This window comes from Heptranchias perlo, chromosome 2, assembly GCF_035084215.1.
Source record: "Heptranchias perlo isolate sHepPer1 chromosome 2, sHepPer1.hap1, whole genome shotgun sequence".
Taxonomy (NCBI): Eukaryota; Metazoa; Chordata; class Chondrichthyes; order Hexanchiformes; family Hexanchidae; genus Heptranchias; species Heptranchias perlo.
Genome location: NC_090326.1, coordinates 20,442,907 through 20,462,386, shown reverse-complemented (window position 1 = coordinate 20,462,386; position 19,480 = coordinate 20,442,907). Strand labels below are relative to the sequence as shown.

Here is a 19,480-nt window from a genome sequence, read left to right as displayed (position 1 = left end):
ACTTCAGCTTCGAGTGGGGTTCCATTATGGAAACATGCTGTGGTTTACAGAAAGACTTTTGCTGTTGTGTTTTAGAATCAGAAAGGTTACAGCACGGAAGGAGGCCATTCAGCCCATCGAGTATGTGCTAGCTCTATGCAAGAGCAATCCAGCTAGTCCCACTCCCCCGCCCTATCCCCGTAGCCCTGCAAATTTTTTCCTTTCAAGTACTTATCTAGTTCCCTTTTGAAGGCCATGATTGAATCTACCTCCACCACCCACTCTGGCAATGCATTCCAGATCCTAACCACTCGCTGTGTTTAAAAAAAAGTTTTTCCTCATGTCACCTTTGGTCCTTTTGCCAGTCACCTTAAATCTACGTCCTCTCGTTCTTGACCCTTCCGCCAATGGGAACAGTTTTTCTATATCTACTCTGTCCAGACCCTTCATGATTTATAAGGGTTCACCTTGACTTATAGAATCATAGAAGTTACAACATGGAAACAGGCCCTTTGGCCCAACATGTCCATGTCGCCCAGTTTATACCACTAAGCTAGTCCCAATTTCCTGCACTTGGCCCATATCCCTTGATACCCATCTTACCCATGTAACTGTCCAAATGCTTTTTAAAAGACAAAATTGTACCCGCCTCTACTACTGCCTCTGGCAGCTCGTTCCAGACACTCACCACCCTTTGAGTGAAAAAATTGCCCCTCTGGACCCTTTTGTATCTCTCCCCTCTCACCTTAAATCTATGCCCCCTCATTATAGACTCCTCTACCTTTGGGAAAAGATTTTGACTATCTACCTTATCTATGCCCCTCATTATTTTATAGACTTCTATAAGATCACCCCTAAACCTCCTACTCTCCAGGGAAAAAAGTCTCAGTCTATCCAACCTCTCCCTATAAGTCAAACCATCAAGTCCCGGTAGCATCCTAGTAAATCTTTTCTGCACTCTTTCTAGTTTAATAATATCCTTTCTATAATAGGGTGACCAGAACTGTACACAGTACTCCAAGTGTGGCCTCACCAATGCCCTGTACAACTTCAACAAGACATCCCAACTCCTGCATTCAATGTTCTAACCAATGAAACCAAGCATGCCGAATGCCTTCTTCACCACCCTATCCACCTGTGACTCCACTTTCAAGGAGCTATGAACCTGTACTCCTAGATCTTTTTGTTCTATAACTCTCCCCAATGCCCTACCATTAACGGAGTAGGTCCTGGCCCGATTCGATCTACCAAAATGCATCACCTCACATTTATCTAAATTAAACTCCATCTGCCATTCATCGGCCCACTGACCCAATTTATCAAGATCCCGTTGCAATCCTAGATAACCTTCTTCACTGTCCACAATGCCACCAATCTTGGTGTCATCTGCAAACTTATTAACCATGCCTCCTAAATTCTCATCCAAATCATTAATATAAATAACAAATAACAGCGGACCCAGCACCGATCCCTGAGGCACACCGCTGGACACAGGCATCCAGTTTGAAAAACAACCCTCTACAACCACCCTCTGTCTTCTGTCGTCAAGCCAATTTTGTATCCAATTGGCTACCTCACCTTGGATCCCATGAGATTTAACCTTATGCAACAACCTACCATGCGGTACCTTGTCAAAGGCTTTGCTGAAGTCCATGTAGACCACGTCCACTGCACAGCCCTCATCTATCTTCTTGGTTACCCCTTCAAAAAACTCAATCAAATTCGTGAGACATGATTTTCCTCTCACAAAACCATGCTGACTGTTCCTAATTAGTCCCTGCCTCTCCAAATGCCTGTAGATCCTGTCCCTCAGAATACCCTCTAACAACTTACCCACTACAGATGTCAGGCTCACCGGTCTGTAGTTCCCAGGCTTTTCCCTGCCGCCCTTAAACAAAGGCACAACATTTGCTACCCTCCAATCTTCAGGCACCTCACCTGTAGCGGTGGATGATTCAAATATCTCTGCTAGGGGACCCGCAATTTCCTCCCTAACCTCCCATAACGTCCTGGGATACATTTCATCAGGTCCCGGAGATTTATCTACCTTGATGCGCGTTAAGACTTCCAGCACCTGCCTCTCTGTAATATGTACACTCCTCAAGACATCACTATTTATTTCCCCAAGTTCCCTAACAGCCATGCCTTTCTCAACCGTAAATACCGATGTGAAATATTCATTCAGGATCTCACCCATCTCTTGTGGTTCCGCACATAGATGACCTTGTTGATCCTTCAGAGGCCCTACTTTCTCCCTAGTTACTCTTTTGCCCTTTATGTATTTGTAGAAGCTCTTTGGATTCTCCTTTGCCTTATCTGCCAAAGCAATCTCATGTCCCCTTTTTGCTCTCTGCTTTTGTTCTCTATGCCTCTATTTATAAAGCCCAGGATCCCACATGCTTTCTTAACCGCTTTCTTAACCTGCCCTGCCACGACTTGTGTACATATACCCCCAGATCTCTCTGTTCCTATACCCCTATTAGAATTGTGCCCTTTAGTTTATATTGCCTTTCCTCGTTTTTCCTACCCAAATGTATCATCTCGCATTTTTCTCCATTAAATTTCATCTGCCACGTGTCCGCCCATGCTACCTTCCTGTCTATATCCTCTTGAAGTCTATCGCTATTCTCCTCACTGTTAACAAAACTTCCAAGTTTAGTGTCATCTGCAAATTTTGAAATTGTGCCCTGTACACCCAAGTCCAAGTCATTAATATATATCAAAAAAAGCAGTGGTCCTAGTACCGACCCCTGGGGAACACCACTGTACACCTCCCTCCAGTCCGAAAAACAACCGTTTACCAGTACTCTGTTTCCTGTCACTTAGCCAATTCTGTATCCATACTGCTACTGCCCCTTTTATTCTATGGGCTTCAATCTTAATGACAAGTCTATTATGCAGCACTTTATCAAACGCCTTTTGAAAGTCCATATACACCACATCACCTGCATTTCCCTCATCTACCCTCTCTGTTACTGCATCAAAAAACTCTATCAAGTTAAGTTAAACACGATTTGCCTTTAACAAATCCATGCGGGCTTTCCCTAATCAATCCACACTTGTCCAAGTGACTGTTAATTCTGCCCCGGATTATCGTTTCTAAAAGTTTCCCCACTACAGAGGTTAAACTGACTTTTTTGTGTAAATCTCATGTTTTTTATTTTCTTTAAAATCATACCCAGAGATGATGGAACCAGCTAATGGCTTGATTCAATTTAGTTTGGTTTAAAATCAAGACTTGTGAAGCAGAGAGTAGGAATGCACACAGGATGCACTGGAGAGTGGTGAGATGTGCCTTTCTATCCACATTTTTGGTTGATAGTGAGGAAGAAAGCTGTAGACTGCAGGAAGATATCAATGGTCTGGTCAGAAAAGTGGCAAATGGAATTCAATCTGGAGAAGTGTGAGGTAATGCATTTGGGGAAGACACACAAGGCAAGGGAATACACAATAAATGGGAGGACACTGAGAATTGTAGAGGAACAGAGGGATCTTAGAGTGCATGTCCACAAATCCCTGAAGGTAGCAGGACAGGTAGATAAGGTGATTAAAAAGGCATACGGGATACTTTCCTTTATTAGCCGAGGCATGGAATAGAAGAGCAGGGAGGTTATGCTAGAACTGTATAAAACACTAGTTAGGCTACAGCTTGAGCATTCCATACAGTTCTGGTCACCACATTACAGGAAAGATGTGATTGCACTAGAGAGGGTACAGAGGAGATTTACGAGGATGTTGCCAGGACTGGAGAATTTTAGCTATGAGGAAAGATTGGATAGGCTGGGGTTATTTTTTTTGGAACAGAGGAGGCTGAGGGGAGATTTAATTGAGGTGTATAAAATTGAGTGGCCTAGATAGAGTGGATAGGAAGGACCTATTTCCCTTAGCAGAGAGGTCAATAATCAGGGAGCATAGATATAAAGTAATTGATAGAAGGATTAGAGGGGAGTTGAGGAGAAATTTTTTTCACCCAGAGGGTGAAACTCACAACCTGAAAGGGTGATAGAGGCAGGAACCCTCATCATGTTTAAAAAGTACTTGGATATGCATTTGAAGTGCTGTAACCTACAAGGCTACGGACCAAGAGCTGGAAAGTGGGATTAGGCTGGATAGCTCTTTTTCGGCCAGCACATGGGCCGAATGGTGGCCTTCTGTGCCATAAATTTCTATGATTCTTTGAAGGGGAGGTTTTGAATGGAGGTCAGAACCTTGTGAACAAGGAGAGAGAGAAAATAGGCAATTCGAAATGGGATTGATGAAATAAGTTGCAAGTGTTCTGAAGAAGGATCTCTCTACCTGAAAAGTTAAACAATATTTTCTCATTTTAGATGCTGACAGATCTGCCATTTCCAGCATTTTCTGTTTTTATTTTCTGGATGCTCCTTGGCTCATTTGGTAGCAATCTTGTTGCTCAATCAAAAGGTCATAGGTTCAAGCCCCATCCAGAGACTTGAGCATATAGTCTAGGCTGACAATTCAGTATAGCACCAAGGGAATGCTGCACTGTCGGAGGTACCATTTCGAGATGTTGTCTGTCCTCTCAAATAGTCGTAAAAGATCCCGTGACACTATTTCGAAGATGAGCAGAGGAGCTCTCCTGGTGTCCTGGCCAACATTTATCCCTCAACCAACATCACTAAAGCAGATTATCAGCATCTCATTGCTGTTTGTTGGACCTTGCTATGGCAAATTGGCTGCCACGTTTCCCTACATCACAACAGTGATTACACTTCAAAAATGCTTCAATGGTTGTGAAGGACTTTGGGATGTCCTGAGGTCATGAAAGGTGCTATAAAAATGCAAGTTCATTCTTTTCTTTCCAGGCTGCGGCATATTGTAAGTTGTAACTGCTCAAATTGATTTGAGTTTCTTGTACATGTTGACAGGTTTATGCCAAATTCTCTTTAAGAGGTGTGTATTTTAAAACAAATAATGCAGGTTACCATGTGGATACCTCTGTAATAAAACATTTAAATAATAGTAGAACTGACTGTAGTCACTTGTGTGTTCTGTTCAGATATGTCATATTGCTTCATGACCCTGTGCAATAGTTAATTGATAATATTTGAAAAATGTTGGCAGAAGAAAAGTGGACTAACTCTGCCCTTTTATAGAATTAGTGCTTCTAAAATACTAAATTACAATCCAGTCTTTAAATTTTCAGAGTTTCAATTAAATTAATACATCTATTTATGTTTTGAAAGGAAATTCACAGCAAGCAGAAAGTTGGATCATCAGAGGATGTACCCCGCAGAGGTCCAGAATCTCTCCCAGTTGGGCACCATGACATTATCACAGATCTTGCTGCTTTCCAAACCACCCAGGGTTTTATTGTAACTGCTTCACGAGATGGGATTGTCAAAGTATGGAAGTAGTGGTTACATTAAGAAAAGAAAACCAATAACTGAACAACATTGTTTATAAAAAAAAAATCTTCTATTAGAGTAAGGCACTTGTTTACAGGCTGGGGTGGATTTTCCACTGATGCTTTTTTGTTCTGTTCATGCAGGAAAAAAGAGCCTATCATGAAGAATGCGTTTTCATTTTTGTGGCAAACAGTATTTTCACATTTTCAGATGATTAAACCGTAGTATCCTAATTACCTTGCTATTTCTGAAAATGAGTTCACACAAATATTAATCTGAGGGAGTCTGTGTGGCTTCAGTATCTGAAATAGGTGTTACTGAATGCATTTATAAACCTGGAATATGTTCTCTCCACTCTGCATGTGTGTAAAGAATTCATGTGGGTCTTTGAACTTCATTATATGTTTTATGAACAATGCCTTTAAAGTAATTCACAATCACTACAAGTCCAAATAATTCCATTGTGAATTATTCAGGAGCACTTTGGAATTTAAAGGAGAATGTAACTTTGAGTAAATTATATTAGTAAATAGTTATTTTTAGAGCACCTCCATAGGTTTAACTTAACATTTTAACCTTTAAAAATGTCTACTATGAAGCCCTGCATTTGTCCATATGGTGATGTAGAAAAATGTCCTTGCAGCAAGTATGTTCAGAATCATTATTTACTGTGGTGTTTCTAGCATTTTTTTTCAGTCTCCACAGAGCATTAGTAAATACTTGGAGAGGTAGAAGCAGGTAGAGAGAAACAGAGCCAGCCTTTATGAATGGACTTTGACCACAGTGATACTGAGCAAATGCACTGCAAGGGGACTTCCTCACCCTATGTCACTCCATGCTGTGGAGCATCAAATAGGCAAATACAGGGATTCTCTATTGAACCCTATATATGCAGATATTTAAATCAGTTAAACTTAAGACCTGTGGAGGTAGTCTTTAGATAAGTACTTAAAAAGGTGATTGTTTAATAGTGCACACAGTTGGTTCAGTTGATTATAAGCTTAACTGAACCTGGAGAAACAGAAGGCATTAAAAAAAAACAATCTTGCCCTAGGATGCAGTTTACTGGTGCATTTTTAAAGCAGTTGATTTTTTCTAAATGCTTATAGTTTATTCTGATGAGCAGATAATTGGCTTTGTTATGGTCTACTGAACCACCTGATACCAATCAATCACTATTACCACAAATGTGTTGTTTTTCAGTAGTTTTGAGAAAGACAAAGATATTGGCACTTCTTTCAGATGCAAAAAAATGAGTGAGAAATTGCCATTAATATTTAAGCATCTGTTCTGGAAGCTGCAAGGGTGTAGGAGCATCATTGAGTACAGTATAGTGAACCAGTTAGGTTATTGGACTAGAACTTAAGAACTGCAACCAATTGTTAGCACATTCCCTTATTTGGTAAAGGTATGGAAATGTTGCATACACTGAAAATATTTTTCCTTTTTTTGATGAGAATTATTTATGAGCTGTTAGTTCTTGGAACTTTAACAAATTCAAATGTAATGCATTTTTGTCAGTCTGCTGGTGTAGTGTATAATATTCTTTGCCTTGCAAAGGAAATACAGAAATATGAATAAATAATTAAAAATAAGATTACCAGTTGCTGCTTGCCTTGTGTAATTAATTACAAGGATAACTATAATATGTCTTAATGATATTACATAGATCTAATCCAGTGGAGGCTGACAGTCATATAAAGTTATGCGGTTTTCAACTCTTAGCGTCAGTAATATTTTCTGTAACTACGAGTTATAACAGGATTTAAAGATTTTTGTAATGGAACTCCTAAGTCTCGCTGTTCCTCTACTCCTATTAAAGTTCTACAATTTACTACATACATCCTTCTTTGTCCCAAAATGTAAGGTCTCACATTTCATCTGACATCAATCAGCTCAAACTACTAACCTGTCTACGTTCTCCTGATGTCACTTCAGTTCTCGTCACCATTAACCTTGCTCCCTATTTGTGTGTTGTCTTCAAATTTTGATATTTTGCCCTCTATGCTCAAGTCCAGATCATTTATGTATGTTGAGAAGAACAAAGGTCCCAATACTGACTTCTGGGGGACACTGCTCTCTGTTTTTGGTCCTTCAAACAACTTCCTATCCATGCTGCTCTATGCCCTTTGATATAATGTGTGTTTCATTTAATCAGCATGTCTCCTATGCAGCAGTCCTTAATTAACTTCTGTCTTTCTAGGTAAGTATTATTTTAATTAAGTATTATGGCCTCTAGAAGCTTACCTGATTGGTCTCTAGTTACCTGGTTTATCCCTTTCTCCCTTTTTGAACAAAGGTTTTACATTGGCAACCCTCAAGCCCACTGGCACAACTTGCATAAGCAAAGATATTTGAAAGATTATGATCAGAGCTTCTGCTATTTTTTTTCTCTGACTTCCCTCAGTAACCTAAGCTGCATGCCATAAGGACTAGGAGCCTTTTCCACTTTGAATTCAACCAATTTTATCAGTATCACCTCCTTATCTATAATTATTCTATCTTAATTGCTCCATTTCCTTCTCTTGTACCCTTTCATTCCCACTGCTGCAATCTTCTGTGAAAGCCGTCCCAAAGTACTCTTAAGATTTCCTTTTGTACCTCTAATCAGTCCTACCATTTCCTTAACTTGTTCTGCAAGTACCTTTATCTTTGACTGCACCCTCTCGTTTCAGCTTTTACATTGAACCTAAATATATTATAGTCGCTATTTCCTAGATGTTCCTCTACCCTTACATTACCTATTTACCTCACTTCATTTCTTGGAACTAGATCCAGCATTGCCTGTTTCCTTGTTGCACTATAGACTAGAAAGAGATCCTTCCCCTTCTTTGCTACTTACATTTCTCTTACCCCATTCTACTATTCGATGATTAAAGTCACCCATTATGGCCCTGTTGTTCCTGCTTTTTTTTTTCTAATTTGTTTGTATCTTTATTCTTGTTTTCACTATTCGGTAGTCTTTAATATACTCCCAAAAGAGTAACAGTTCCTTTCTTCTTCTTTAACTCTAACAAATAAATCAAACTTTTGCATCATCGTCTATTACCATCCCTGTGTTCCAGTACTGTAATGTAAGGGCGTAATCATGTATAAATGTTCCTGTTTACATATGAAGGACAGCATATTTAAAAAAAAGGACAGGGGAAACAGCTTTACTATTATACACAGAAATCAGAAGATACAGGGGAAGATAGCGAGTACAGAAAAAAAATTACAGTTTGGAATACTGAAATTCTGTGCAATTGTATACTAGATACAGATTTAAAATGGCAATAGACGGATTTGTAAGATTTTATTTAAGTTATCCAAAAAGGATAACCAGGCGAAAGAATATTTGACATTTTAATTCTCAAACTGCATAGACTTTAAAGAGATTTTTTTGGCAAAATTTGTAATCCTTGTGTAGTGATCATGTTTCCCAAACGCCCATGTAGTTTTCATGAGCTGAACAAAGACACTGGTAAAGAATTGGTGACCCTAAAACTTATGGGGAACTTTTCATCACTAAATTAAAGATATCACTTTCATCAGAATCATCTTTATTTTGGCAATTTGAAATATTTTTCTTGCATACCTACTGTATTTTTATACTATGTACTAGCGGGGATGAGCTCAAAACATAATTTATTCGAGGAATTCAAATGGCCCTTCAACTTCATGTGATTAAACATACAGTATCACCTAAATTATTAATTCAATATTGTAGTTTTAGACTCCACAATGCTAACATCTAATTATGTTATAGAAGATAAATGTTTTGTAACCTGGTGTTTTAGTGAATATTTGTATACTGGTAACCTTTTTATTGGCTTTAACTTTGATATGATTTATAGATTGGTCCTTTTAGGAGAGTTTTATCCTCTCTATCTCTGTAACCCTGTCCAGCCCTACAAAGCTCCAAGAATTCTGGTTTCCTCCAACTCTGGATTCTTGTGCATCCCCCACTCTCTTCGCCCCACTATTGGTGGCCGTGCCTTCAGCTGTCTACGCCCTAAGCTCTGGAATTCTCTCCCCAAACCTATCTGTCTCTTCACCTGTGTCTTCTTTAAGCCCCTCCTTAAAACTTAGCTCTTTGACTAAGAATTTAATCATTGTCATAATATCTCCTTTCTTTGGCTCGGTGTCAGTTTTTGTCTCATTATGCTCCTGTCAAGTACCTTGGGACTTTTTCCTATGTTAAAGGTACTATATATATGAAAGTTGTTGTTGATGTTGGCTCAGAAGGAAGAAAAAAAGGCTTGTCGTCTTTTGGCTATTCCATTTTTTAAGCATTTGTGATGAAGGTAATGTTGGGTATAAGCTTAGATATAATCATGAAACTTGTCATTTTGAAGGAAAGATGGGTGTTTAATGGAAGGTGAAGAAATGCCTTTCCTTGGTCTGGTGGTGGATTTGCCTAAATAATAAGTCACTGCACTCCAAATGTTACTCATTGGATGAAGTGCATCGAGATGTTTCAATGTCATTATAAGGGAATATATAAATACATTATCTTGAGTCTTGCTGGTAAATAAGGTAGAACTTAAGAACAGAATGTGAAAATTGAATGAATTCTAGTGGACAGTGTACCGTTGACCTTGGAAAATGACTGCCCTCTGAAAGGGGACCAGATCTTATGGATATAGATTTATGGGCCCCGATTGTCACACAACTCCGCCCACTGGGAACGGAGCGGTGGTGGTTTGAAAATCGTGGTACACTTACCGCCCCATTCCCACCAACCACCATTTTGGTTGGAGCCTCCACATAGATGTCCAGACGCCCACCTCTTTCAGGCAGGAGCCTACTTGTAATGCTAATTGGGGTCCTATAACGTACATAGAAGCATGTTGCAAATTTGAGGTACCAATGGGTGGAGTGTGCACTGCGCACACTCTGCATATTGGCACCAGGCATTGAATGGCCTAATCGGTGGACCTTAAAGGTGTGGCTGCAAAAAGTGCTTGGGAAATTTTCGTGGTTTTTTGAAGATTTTGTGGGATCCAACTGCAGAATGAATGCTCCTTCTGGCCACACAAAAATCTTCTGGTCTGCTGCTAGTTCGCTAGCAATATTGAAATGAGGCTCCAAATGTCAAGAAGTCAGCCCAAAGTTAAAATCAACCCCATGACTTTTTGGTAACTCTTTAAATGCTTTCTTGAGGAGGAAAAATCGATAGAAACCATGATGTGATTTTTGATCTGCAATTAGTTATTTAAACATACAGTACTTCCTACACTGTTAGCTGAATGGAAGATGGTGCCTTCTCTGGGTTTGAACGTTCCTGGTCTGATGTTTAGTTGAAACAGAACCTGAAAATGGAAAGAATGTCTTGATTAATTAACCTTACTGTCTGCCTCAATTCTACTGCTCTTGCTCTTCCTCACTCTGCTTTGTGCTCCCGATCCCCGACCCCGACCCCCATCCCCAAGACCAAAAGTCTTTTCATGGGTACAGCATGACCCCAAGGATACTGTCGATAAGGCTAATTGAGCTTCTTTTGGGTTGAGTTTCAACCCTTGGTCTTTTAATAGTTTCAAAAATTTATCCAGTAACTAAGTGGGTATCCATGTCTGGGGTATCGAGGAGTAGGTCATCCACATATTGGATCAGGGCTTGGGGCTAGCTAAATCTAGACAGGACTTTTGCCAAGTTTTGGAGGAATATTGATGGAGAAATGTGGATCCCCTGGGTTAGGTAAGTCGAAGTATACTTTTTTTTTATTCGTTCACGGGATGTGGGCGTCGCTGGCAAGGCCGGCATTTATTACCCATCCCTAATTGCCCTTGAGAAGGTGGTGGTGAGCCGCCTTCTTGAACCGCTGCAGTCCGTGTGGTGACTGTTCTCCCACAGTGCTGTTAGGAAGGGAGTTCCAGGATTTTGACCCAGCGACAATGAAGGAACGGCGATATATTTCCAAGTCGGGATGGTGTGTGACTTGGAGAGGAACGTGCAGGTGGTGGTGTTCCCATGCGCCTGCTGCCCTTGTCCTTCTAGGTGGTAGAGGTCACGGGTTTGGGAGGTGCTGTCGAAGAAGCCTTGGCGAGTTGCTGCAGTGCATCCTGTGGATGGTGCACACTGCAGCCACAGTGCGCCGGTGGTGAAGGGAGTGAATGTTTAGGGTGGTGGATGGGGTGCCAATCAAGCGGGCTGCTTTATCTTGGATGGTGTCGAGCTGCACTCATCCAGGCAAGTGGAGAATATTCCATCACACTCCTGACTTGTGCCTTGTAGATGGTGGAAAGGCTTTGGGGAGTCAGGAGGTGAGTCACTCGCCGCAGAATACCCAGCCTCTGACCTGCTCTCGTAGCCACAGTATTTATATGGCTGGTCCAGTTAAGTTTCTGGTCAATGGTGACCCCCAGGATGTTGATGGTGGGGGATTCGGCGATGGTAATGCCGTTGAATGTCAAGGGGAGGTGGTTAGAATCTCTCTTGTTGGAGATGGTCATTGCCTGGCACTTATCTGGCGCGAATGTTACTTGCCACTTATGAGCCCAAGCCTGGATGTTGTCCAGGTCTTGCTGCATGCGGGCTCGGACTGCTTCATTATCTGAGGGGTTGCAAATGGAACTGAACACTGTGCAGTCATCAGCGAACATCCCCATTTCTGACCTTATGATGGAGGGAAGGTCATTGATGAAGCAGCTGAAGATGGTTGGGCCTAGGACACTGCCCTGAGGAACTCCTGCAGCAATGCCCTGGGGCTGAGATGCTTGGCCTCCAACAACCACTACCATCTTCCTTTGTGCCAGGTATGACTCCAGCCACTGGAGAGTTTTCCCCCTGATTCCCATTGACTTCAATTTTACTAGGGCTCCTTGGTGCCACACTCTGTCAAATGCTGCCTTGATGTCAAGGGCAGTCACTCTCACCTCACCTCTGGAATTCAGCTCTTTTGTCCATGTTTGGACCAAGGCTGTAATGAGGTCTGGAGCTGAGTGGTCCTGGCGGAACCCAAACTGAGCATCGGTGAGCAGGTTATTGGTGAGTAAGTGCCGCTTGATAGCACTGTCGACGACACCTTCCATCACTTTGCTGATGATTGAGAGTAGACTGATGAGGCGGTAATTGGCCGGATTGGATTTGTCCTGCTTTTTGTGGACAGGACATACCTGGGCAATTTTCCACATTGTCGGGTGGATGCCAGTGTTGTAGCTGTACTGGAACAGCTTGGCTAGAGGCGCAGCTAGTTCTGGAGCACAAGTCTTCAGCACCACAGCTGGGATGTTGTCGGGGCCCATAGCCTTTGCTGTATCCAGTGCACTCAGCCATTTCTTGATATCACGTGGAGTGAATCGAATTGGCCGAAGACTGGCTTCCGTGATGGTGGGGATATCGGGAGGAGGCTGAGATGGATTATCCACTCGGCACTTCTGGCTGAAGATGGTTGCAAACGCTTCAGCCTTGTCTTTTGCACTCACGTGCTGGACTCCGTCATCATTGAGAATGGGGATGTTTGCAGAGCCTCCTCCTCCCGTTAGTTGTTTAATTGTCCACCACCATTCACGACTGGATGTGGCAGGACTGCAGAGCTTTGATCTGATCCGTTGGTTGTGGAATCGCTTAGCTCTGTCTATAGCATGTTGCTTCCGCTGTTTAGCATGCATGTAGTCCTGAGTAGTAGCTTCACCAGGTTGGCACCTCATTTTTAGGTATGCCTGGTGCTGCTCCTGGCATGCTCTTCTACACTCCTCATTGAACCAGGGTTGATCCCCTGGCTTGTTGGTAATGGTAGAGTGAGGAATATGCCGGGCCATGAGGTTCCAGATTGTGCTGGAATACAATTCTGCTGCTGCTGATGGCCCACAGCGCCTCATGGATGCCCAGTTTTGAGCTGCTAGATCTGTTCTGAATCTATCCCATTTAGCACGGTGGTAGTGCCACACAACACGTTGGATGGTGTCCTCAGTGCGAAGACGGGACTTCATCTCCACGAGGACTGTGCGGTGGTCACTCCTACCAATACTGTCATGGACAGATGCATTTGCGACAGGTAGATTGGTGAGGACGAGGTCAAGTAAGTTTTTCCCTCGTGTTGGTTCGCTCACCACCTGCCGCAGGCCCAGTCTAGCAGCTATGTCCTTCAGGACTCGGCCAGTAGTGGTGCTACCGAGCCACTCTTGGTGATGGACATTGAAGTCCCCCACCCAGAGTACATTTTGTGCCCTTGCTACCCTCAGTGCTTCCTCCAAGTGGTGTTCAACATGGAGGAGGACTGATTCATCAGCTGAGGGAGGACGGTAGGTGGTAATCAGCAGGAGGTTTCCTTGCCCATGTTTGACCTGATGCCATGAGATTTCATGGGGTCCAGAGTCAATGTTGAGGACTCCCAGGGCCACTCCCTCCTGACTGTATATCACTGTACCGCCACCTCTGGTGGGTCTGTCTTGCCGGTGGAACAGGACATACCCAGGGATGGTGATGGAAGAGTCTGGGACGTTGGCTGAAAGATATGATTCTGTGAGTATGGCTATGTCAGGCTGTTGCTTGACTAGTCTGTGGGACAGCTCTCCCAATTTTGGCACAAGTCCCCAGATGTTAGTTAGGAGGACCTTGCAGGGTCGACTGGGCTTGGTGTTTTGCCGTTGTCGTGTCCGGTGCCTAGCGGTCCGATGCCGGGTGGTCCGTCTGGTTTTATTCTTATTATGACTTTTCGTAGCGAGATTTTACAACTTTTCAGAGGGCAATTAAGAATCAACCACATTGCTGTGGGTCTGGAGTCACATATAGGCCAGACCGGGTAAGGGCTGCAGGCTTCCTTCCCTAAAGGACATTAGTTAACCAGATGGGTTTTTACGACAATCCGGTAGTTTCATGGCCATCATTACTGATACTAGTATTTTAATTCCAGATTTTTATTTAATTAATTAATTGAATTTAAATTCACCAGCTGCCGTGGCGGGATTTGAACTCATGACTGGATTTTAGTCCAGGCCTCTGGATTACTAGCCCAGTAACATAACCACTATGCTACCGTACCCCTCTGTTATTCCTTAAACGTAAAGGCAAATTTATACTGACAATCGGTGCAGTGGGACTGACCAAAAACCATTTGGTATATGTAAAACAGAGAAAACCTTTGATGACAGAGTTGTATGCATCAAGATTTCAGGTGCAGAAGCTACGGTTGGGGCACAAGTGGGGGTTACTTTATTCAGTTAATGATAATAGTCAACTCCCAGGACCCATCGGGTTTCCGCACAGGCCAGATGGGTGAGTTCGTTCCAGTGGCAGTGGACCTAAGGACCCCTTGCTGCACCAGGGATTCAATAGTGGCTTGTACATGCTCCTCTGCCTCACGAGGGCAACAGTATTACCTCTTGGAGTGGGGTAAGTCGGGACCCTCAATCCTCTCAACTCCCTCCATCTTCCCGCAATCATGTTTGTGGGTAGCAAAATAGTCAACATTATCCCGGACTTTCGCTTGGACGGGTGGCTGAAGCAATAACAGGATGTCATTGATGTCATATTGTTCTGACTTTTTGATAGCAAAAATGGCACCATGATTGGGAATAGTGATTGAGTGGTGAGACATACCTTTTAATTGTCAAAGTGCTCTGTTAACTGGTCAAGTAATAGTTATTGATTTATTCATTAAATCAGCCCCTATAATTCCTTGATTGGCTTTCATTTTCATCAGAATGCATTACCATTCACGAGAGGGGACCAACTTGAAAGGGCACGAGGCTAGACTTCATTGCAATTTAAGTCTTCCCAGTAAACCCGCTGAGTTGGGATGAGACCCCCAAACAGTAAGGAGATTTAATAGGTTCACGCTCAGCAATGACTACAGGATGCTCTGGTGCCCATCAAAAATGTTGAGTGGTGGCCTCTGACTACGACAGAGAGACACGTGCACCTGTACCAATCAAGTTGAAGTGGGCATAAATAATTTAGAGGTCAAATCCTGTCACTGGGGCGATGGAGCCTGGGAAGGCCCCCCCCCCCCCCCCCCCAGTTCTGTCACTCTGTGTCTAGCAGCCCAACTTTGTGCTGGTGGAACAGAAGGTATGGCTAGCTTCCAGGCTTTTATATGATTTTTCAGGAATTCTCTCAGGTCAGGATATATAGAAACATAGAAAATAGGAGGAAGAGTAGGCCATTCGGCCCTTCAGGCCTGCTCTGCCATTCAAAATGATCATGGTTGATCTTCTAACTCAGTATCCTGTTCCTGCTTTTTTTTCCCATATCCCTTGATCCCTTTAGCATTAAGAAATATATCTCTCTCCTTCTTGAATACATCTAATGACTTGGCCTCCACTGCCTTCTGTGGTAGAGAAATCCACAGCTTCACCACCCTCTGAGTGAAGAAATTTCTCCTCATCTCGGTTCTAAATGGCATACCCCTTAGCCTGAGACTATGACCCCTGGTTCTGGACTCCCCAGCCATCGGGAACATCCTCCCTGCATCTAGTCTGTCTAGTCCTGTTAGAATTTTATATGTTTCGATGAGATCACCTCTCATTCTTCTAAACTCTAGTGAATATTGGCCTAGTCGACCCAATCTCTCTTCATACGTCAGTCCTGCCATCCCAGGAATCAGTCTGGTAAACCTTTGTTGCACTCCCTCCATGGCAAGGACATCCTTCCTCGGATAAGGAGACCAAAACTGCACACAATACTCCAGATGTGGTCTTACCAAGGCCCTGTATAACTGCAGTAAGACAGCCCTGCTCCTGTACTCAAATCCTCTTGTAACGAAGGCCAACATACCATTCGCAGACCGGTGAAGAGACGGAGTGTCGCTGAGGTTCAGGAACCTGTCTACACTCGAGTGAAGTATCCCTGTTTTCCACAATTATAGCATTTATTGCTGTTCCTGTCCCCTGGTCGCTTTGCGGACCCGTCAGGATGGGTCTCCTGCCATGACCATTCTCCACCCCCCCCCCTCACCCTTTCCCCACTAGTCTGAACTCTGTTTTATTAGTCCCTCATTCCTTCATACCATATTGGCCACGGCATGCATCGGGTTCTTAATCGATCTCCGTGCCTCCCAATTTAACACCATTCTCCTTGGGACCGAATCCTTCGTACGGTGCCTGTCCTCGAGATCATATCCTTCAAGGGCTACTTGAAGGTAAAACTGGGCATGACTAAACAGTGTTCTTAATTAATGCATCTGAGCTGGTCCTACCCCTGGTCTTGCTATTCTTGTACACTCTTGTAATACTGCCAGAGTCTATCCGCGTATACTCTAGGGCTCTCATCCATCTGTTGGCAACGTTTATCCAGAACTGCACTTGGTTCCCCTCTATTAAACCCAATAGTCTGTAATATGGCATCCTATAATTCTTGAGTGCTATTTCCATGTTTACAGTCCTGCATAAGGGTTCCGTATACTGTCGGCCCTAGAGTGAACAACAGTAGCTTCACTTTCTTCCTATCATCCATCCCGCTCACGATAGCCAACTGTTCTACTTCCCCAAGATGCATCATGACTTCTCCCTTTCCATCAAATCTAGGGATTTGTTTAGCAATGTCCTGTAGCACCTGTGGGCTATACGGGACCAGGTACTCCTGTACCAACGGACCTTGGTATTGTCCTGCAGCAGGTGGATTATATTTTTGCTGCATCGTGGGGTTCATCGGATCCCACCCATCATCATCTCGAGTCCTCACTGTGATATCTCGTGGCTTCATCAGCAAAGGCATCCCAGCCTACCCCTCTGTAATCAGCACCATCGTCCTCGTTTCCCCCTGTCATTGTACAAATTATACCCCTTTTTACTTGTAGAGCTTTTTCCAGCCTTTCTATCTTCCTCTTAGTGACTGTGGGCTACAACATCAGTATCCCTGGCTTCTTTGGTCATGATTGCTTGTATCTTAATAGCAGCTCGCAGATCACTATTCTGTCTCCGTACTTGTTCTAATTAAATTCTTGTTCCATTTGTTTTTCTCTACACAATTCCAATTCCCTATTCTTCTCTAGGGTTTGCGGCTGATAGTATTCCATGTGTTCCTCTAGAGTCTGTATAAGTCTTCTGGAATGGACGTTCTCCTTCTTTCTTTCCTCCCTCTCTTGCTCTTGTCTTTCCTCTGTTTCCTTCAATTTCATCTCTAATTTTTTAATCCTATTCTCCATCTCATGCTGTTTATTCATTAATTCCTCATTTTTACATTGGTCTTCTTACTTACACTGTACGGCATTCTTTAACTTAAATTGGAGCGCCAACAGCCAAACTGCTTTGACCTGACTCTTCTTCACCTATTTGCTCTTTTTTAATTCCTCTAATCTCTTCTCACATGCCTTCATCGGTTCAACGTGAGACTAAGAATCCTCCAAACTGTTTCCTCCACTTTGGGATTCTGTCCTCAGTATATTCCAGAATTTCAGCTTCCATGTTTAATCAAATTTTAGTCTCCTTCAGCCCTACTCGGATATCTCCCAACTACTGATTCCGTTTCCCAGGTATCGACTCGCTATCTTAGGGGAGTAATTCTTTCCTGCCCTGACTGTCTAGGTCTGGATTCCCTATCCAGTTCAGTAGATATCATTTTCTCTCATACTTTTCCATAACAAATTACACTGCCGATCGGGTCCTGGGTTTTGGCATATATCTTAGACTCGACCAGATGGTTAGTAATAAGCGAAGTGAGATTATTATAAAACTGACTTTATTAATGAACATCAATGACAGTTTGCCAGAAAAGCATTTATACAACCTTTGGTGAGTGGAGGTAAAAATCTTGGGGTGATCAAGTCTTGGCAGGTATTTGGTGTGTTTCTTCCTTCTTCACCTGTGTCTTCTCCTTCTTTGTCTATCCTGGATTCTACCCGCTCCTTATATTCTTCGGGAGTGATTTTTAAACCCCAAGAGCAGGTGGGTTGGGGGCGGGTGGGAGTTGAAAATAGTTGTTTTTTGGCTTTATTTCTGGGTTTAGCGTCAGTGCGTAAAAGTGTACAGGCTTCCCACTGGGAATGCAAAATCTGAAAATTTTGCAGTTGTGACCAAAAAAACCCAACTATTTTCAACTCCTATCACCTCCAAGCCACCCGTTCTTGGGGTTTAAAATCACACCCTTTGTCTCCCTTTCAAATGTATACCATGCGTCTTAGTCAGAAAAGGATAGGCAAAAAGAATTTTCATGTGTACGGCACGGGCCCTAGTTTAATGGGACCAGATGAAACTTTCTGGACAATTGTCCCATCCAATCCACTCAAGTCGAGCTATCTGCCTGGTGTTTGTTCTACCACAGCCATTAATCTACTTACTCAGTTTCTTCTGTATGCAGCTATTGCCTGATTAAATCAGTAAGGAGGTTATCAGTCCCAGGTTGCTTCATTGATTAAATCAGTGCCAGGTTCCTGCAGTCCCTCCTCAACTGGATATAGACAAAGTCCAATATCCACTTTCATAATCGTTACCTCTGAACAATCTCCCCATACAAGTAAACAAAGCAGCTAGTACAGCTTTTCACGATGCACAGCATGAAAGTCCTTTCCTGCATTTCTTTGACTAAAATCTCAGACCAATTCCCTTATCATGAAGTATAATTCTACATTCTTGGGCTGATGCAATCCTGTGGGAAAGGTTGCATTTGAAAAATTAAACAATACTGGAACAATTTCAAAGTGCACATTATTTATATAGAGCCTCATGGGTGCGAGTAACTATCAGTCCATTATTGGGGCAAGTAGACTGATTGGAACACTGGCCCAGATTATCCTGGCTTTTATCCTGGGCTGAGATCCACAGTTCTGCGGGCCTCGTGGAGAACCCAACTGGGTCCTTAAACAGCACTAATGGGAGCATAAATCCCTATTGCTCGCACTCATACCTTCTGGTGGGACGGGGCCAGAACTGCGGCAAATTCGGCGAATGATCAAGTCGTTGCTGCCGGTCTCCAGATCGTTTGAAGTCTCCCCTGTAGGGCACGCCATGATCTAATGCTGTCAAGTTCCTTAACCATAATAGCTGATTGTTCCTTCACAAATGCAGGCCATTCACACCCCATTTTCTTTCGATGATATTGACATTGTGACATTTCTCTGAGTCGTCTTTATTTATTTTAACCTGTTTACCTTTGCTCGAATAAATAGTTATGCTACACTCCCATGGCGGGGTGCCCTACTGGCTCTGACGAGGACTATGCAGAGGTGGACTATCACAACACACAGCTGCACTTGCATCTTATCCACCTATAGCCGG

At 43.0% G+C, this 19,480-nt stretch overlaps 1 protein-coding gene across 2 annotated transcripts in view; it reads left to right on the top strand.

Moving 5' to 3' along the window:
* Positions 1 to 7,140, top strand: part of pik3r4 (phosphoinositide-3-kinase, regulatory subunit 4) — a 92,617-nt gene extending 85,477 nt beyond the window's left edge. The window contains exon 20 of one of the 2 annotated variants that reach the window (XM_068000968.1): positions 5,184 to 7,140. In XM_068000968.1, coding sequence (XP_067857069.1) covers positions 5,184 to 5,354 — 171 coding nt within the window. In that variant the 3' untranslated portion in view covers positions 5,355 to 7,140. The remainder of the gene's footprint in view (positions 1 to 5,183) is intronic. The other variant, XM_068000975.1, reaches the window with a different exon arrangement.
* Positions 7,141 to 19,480: the final 12,340 nt, after the last annotated feature.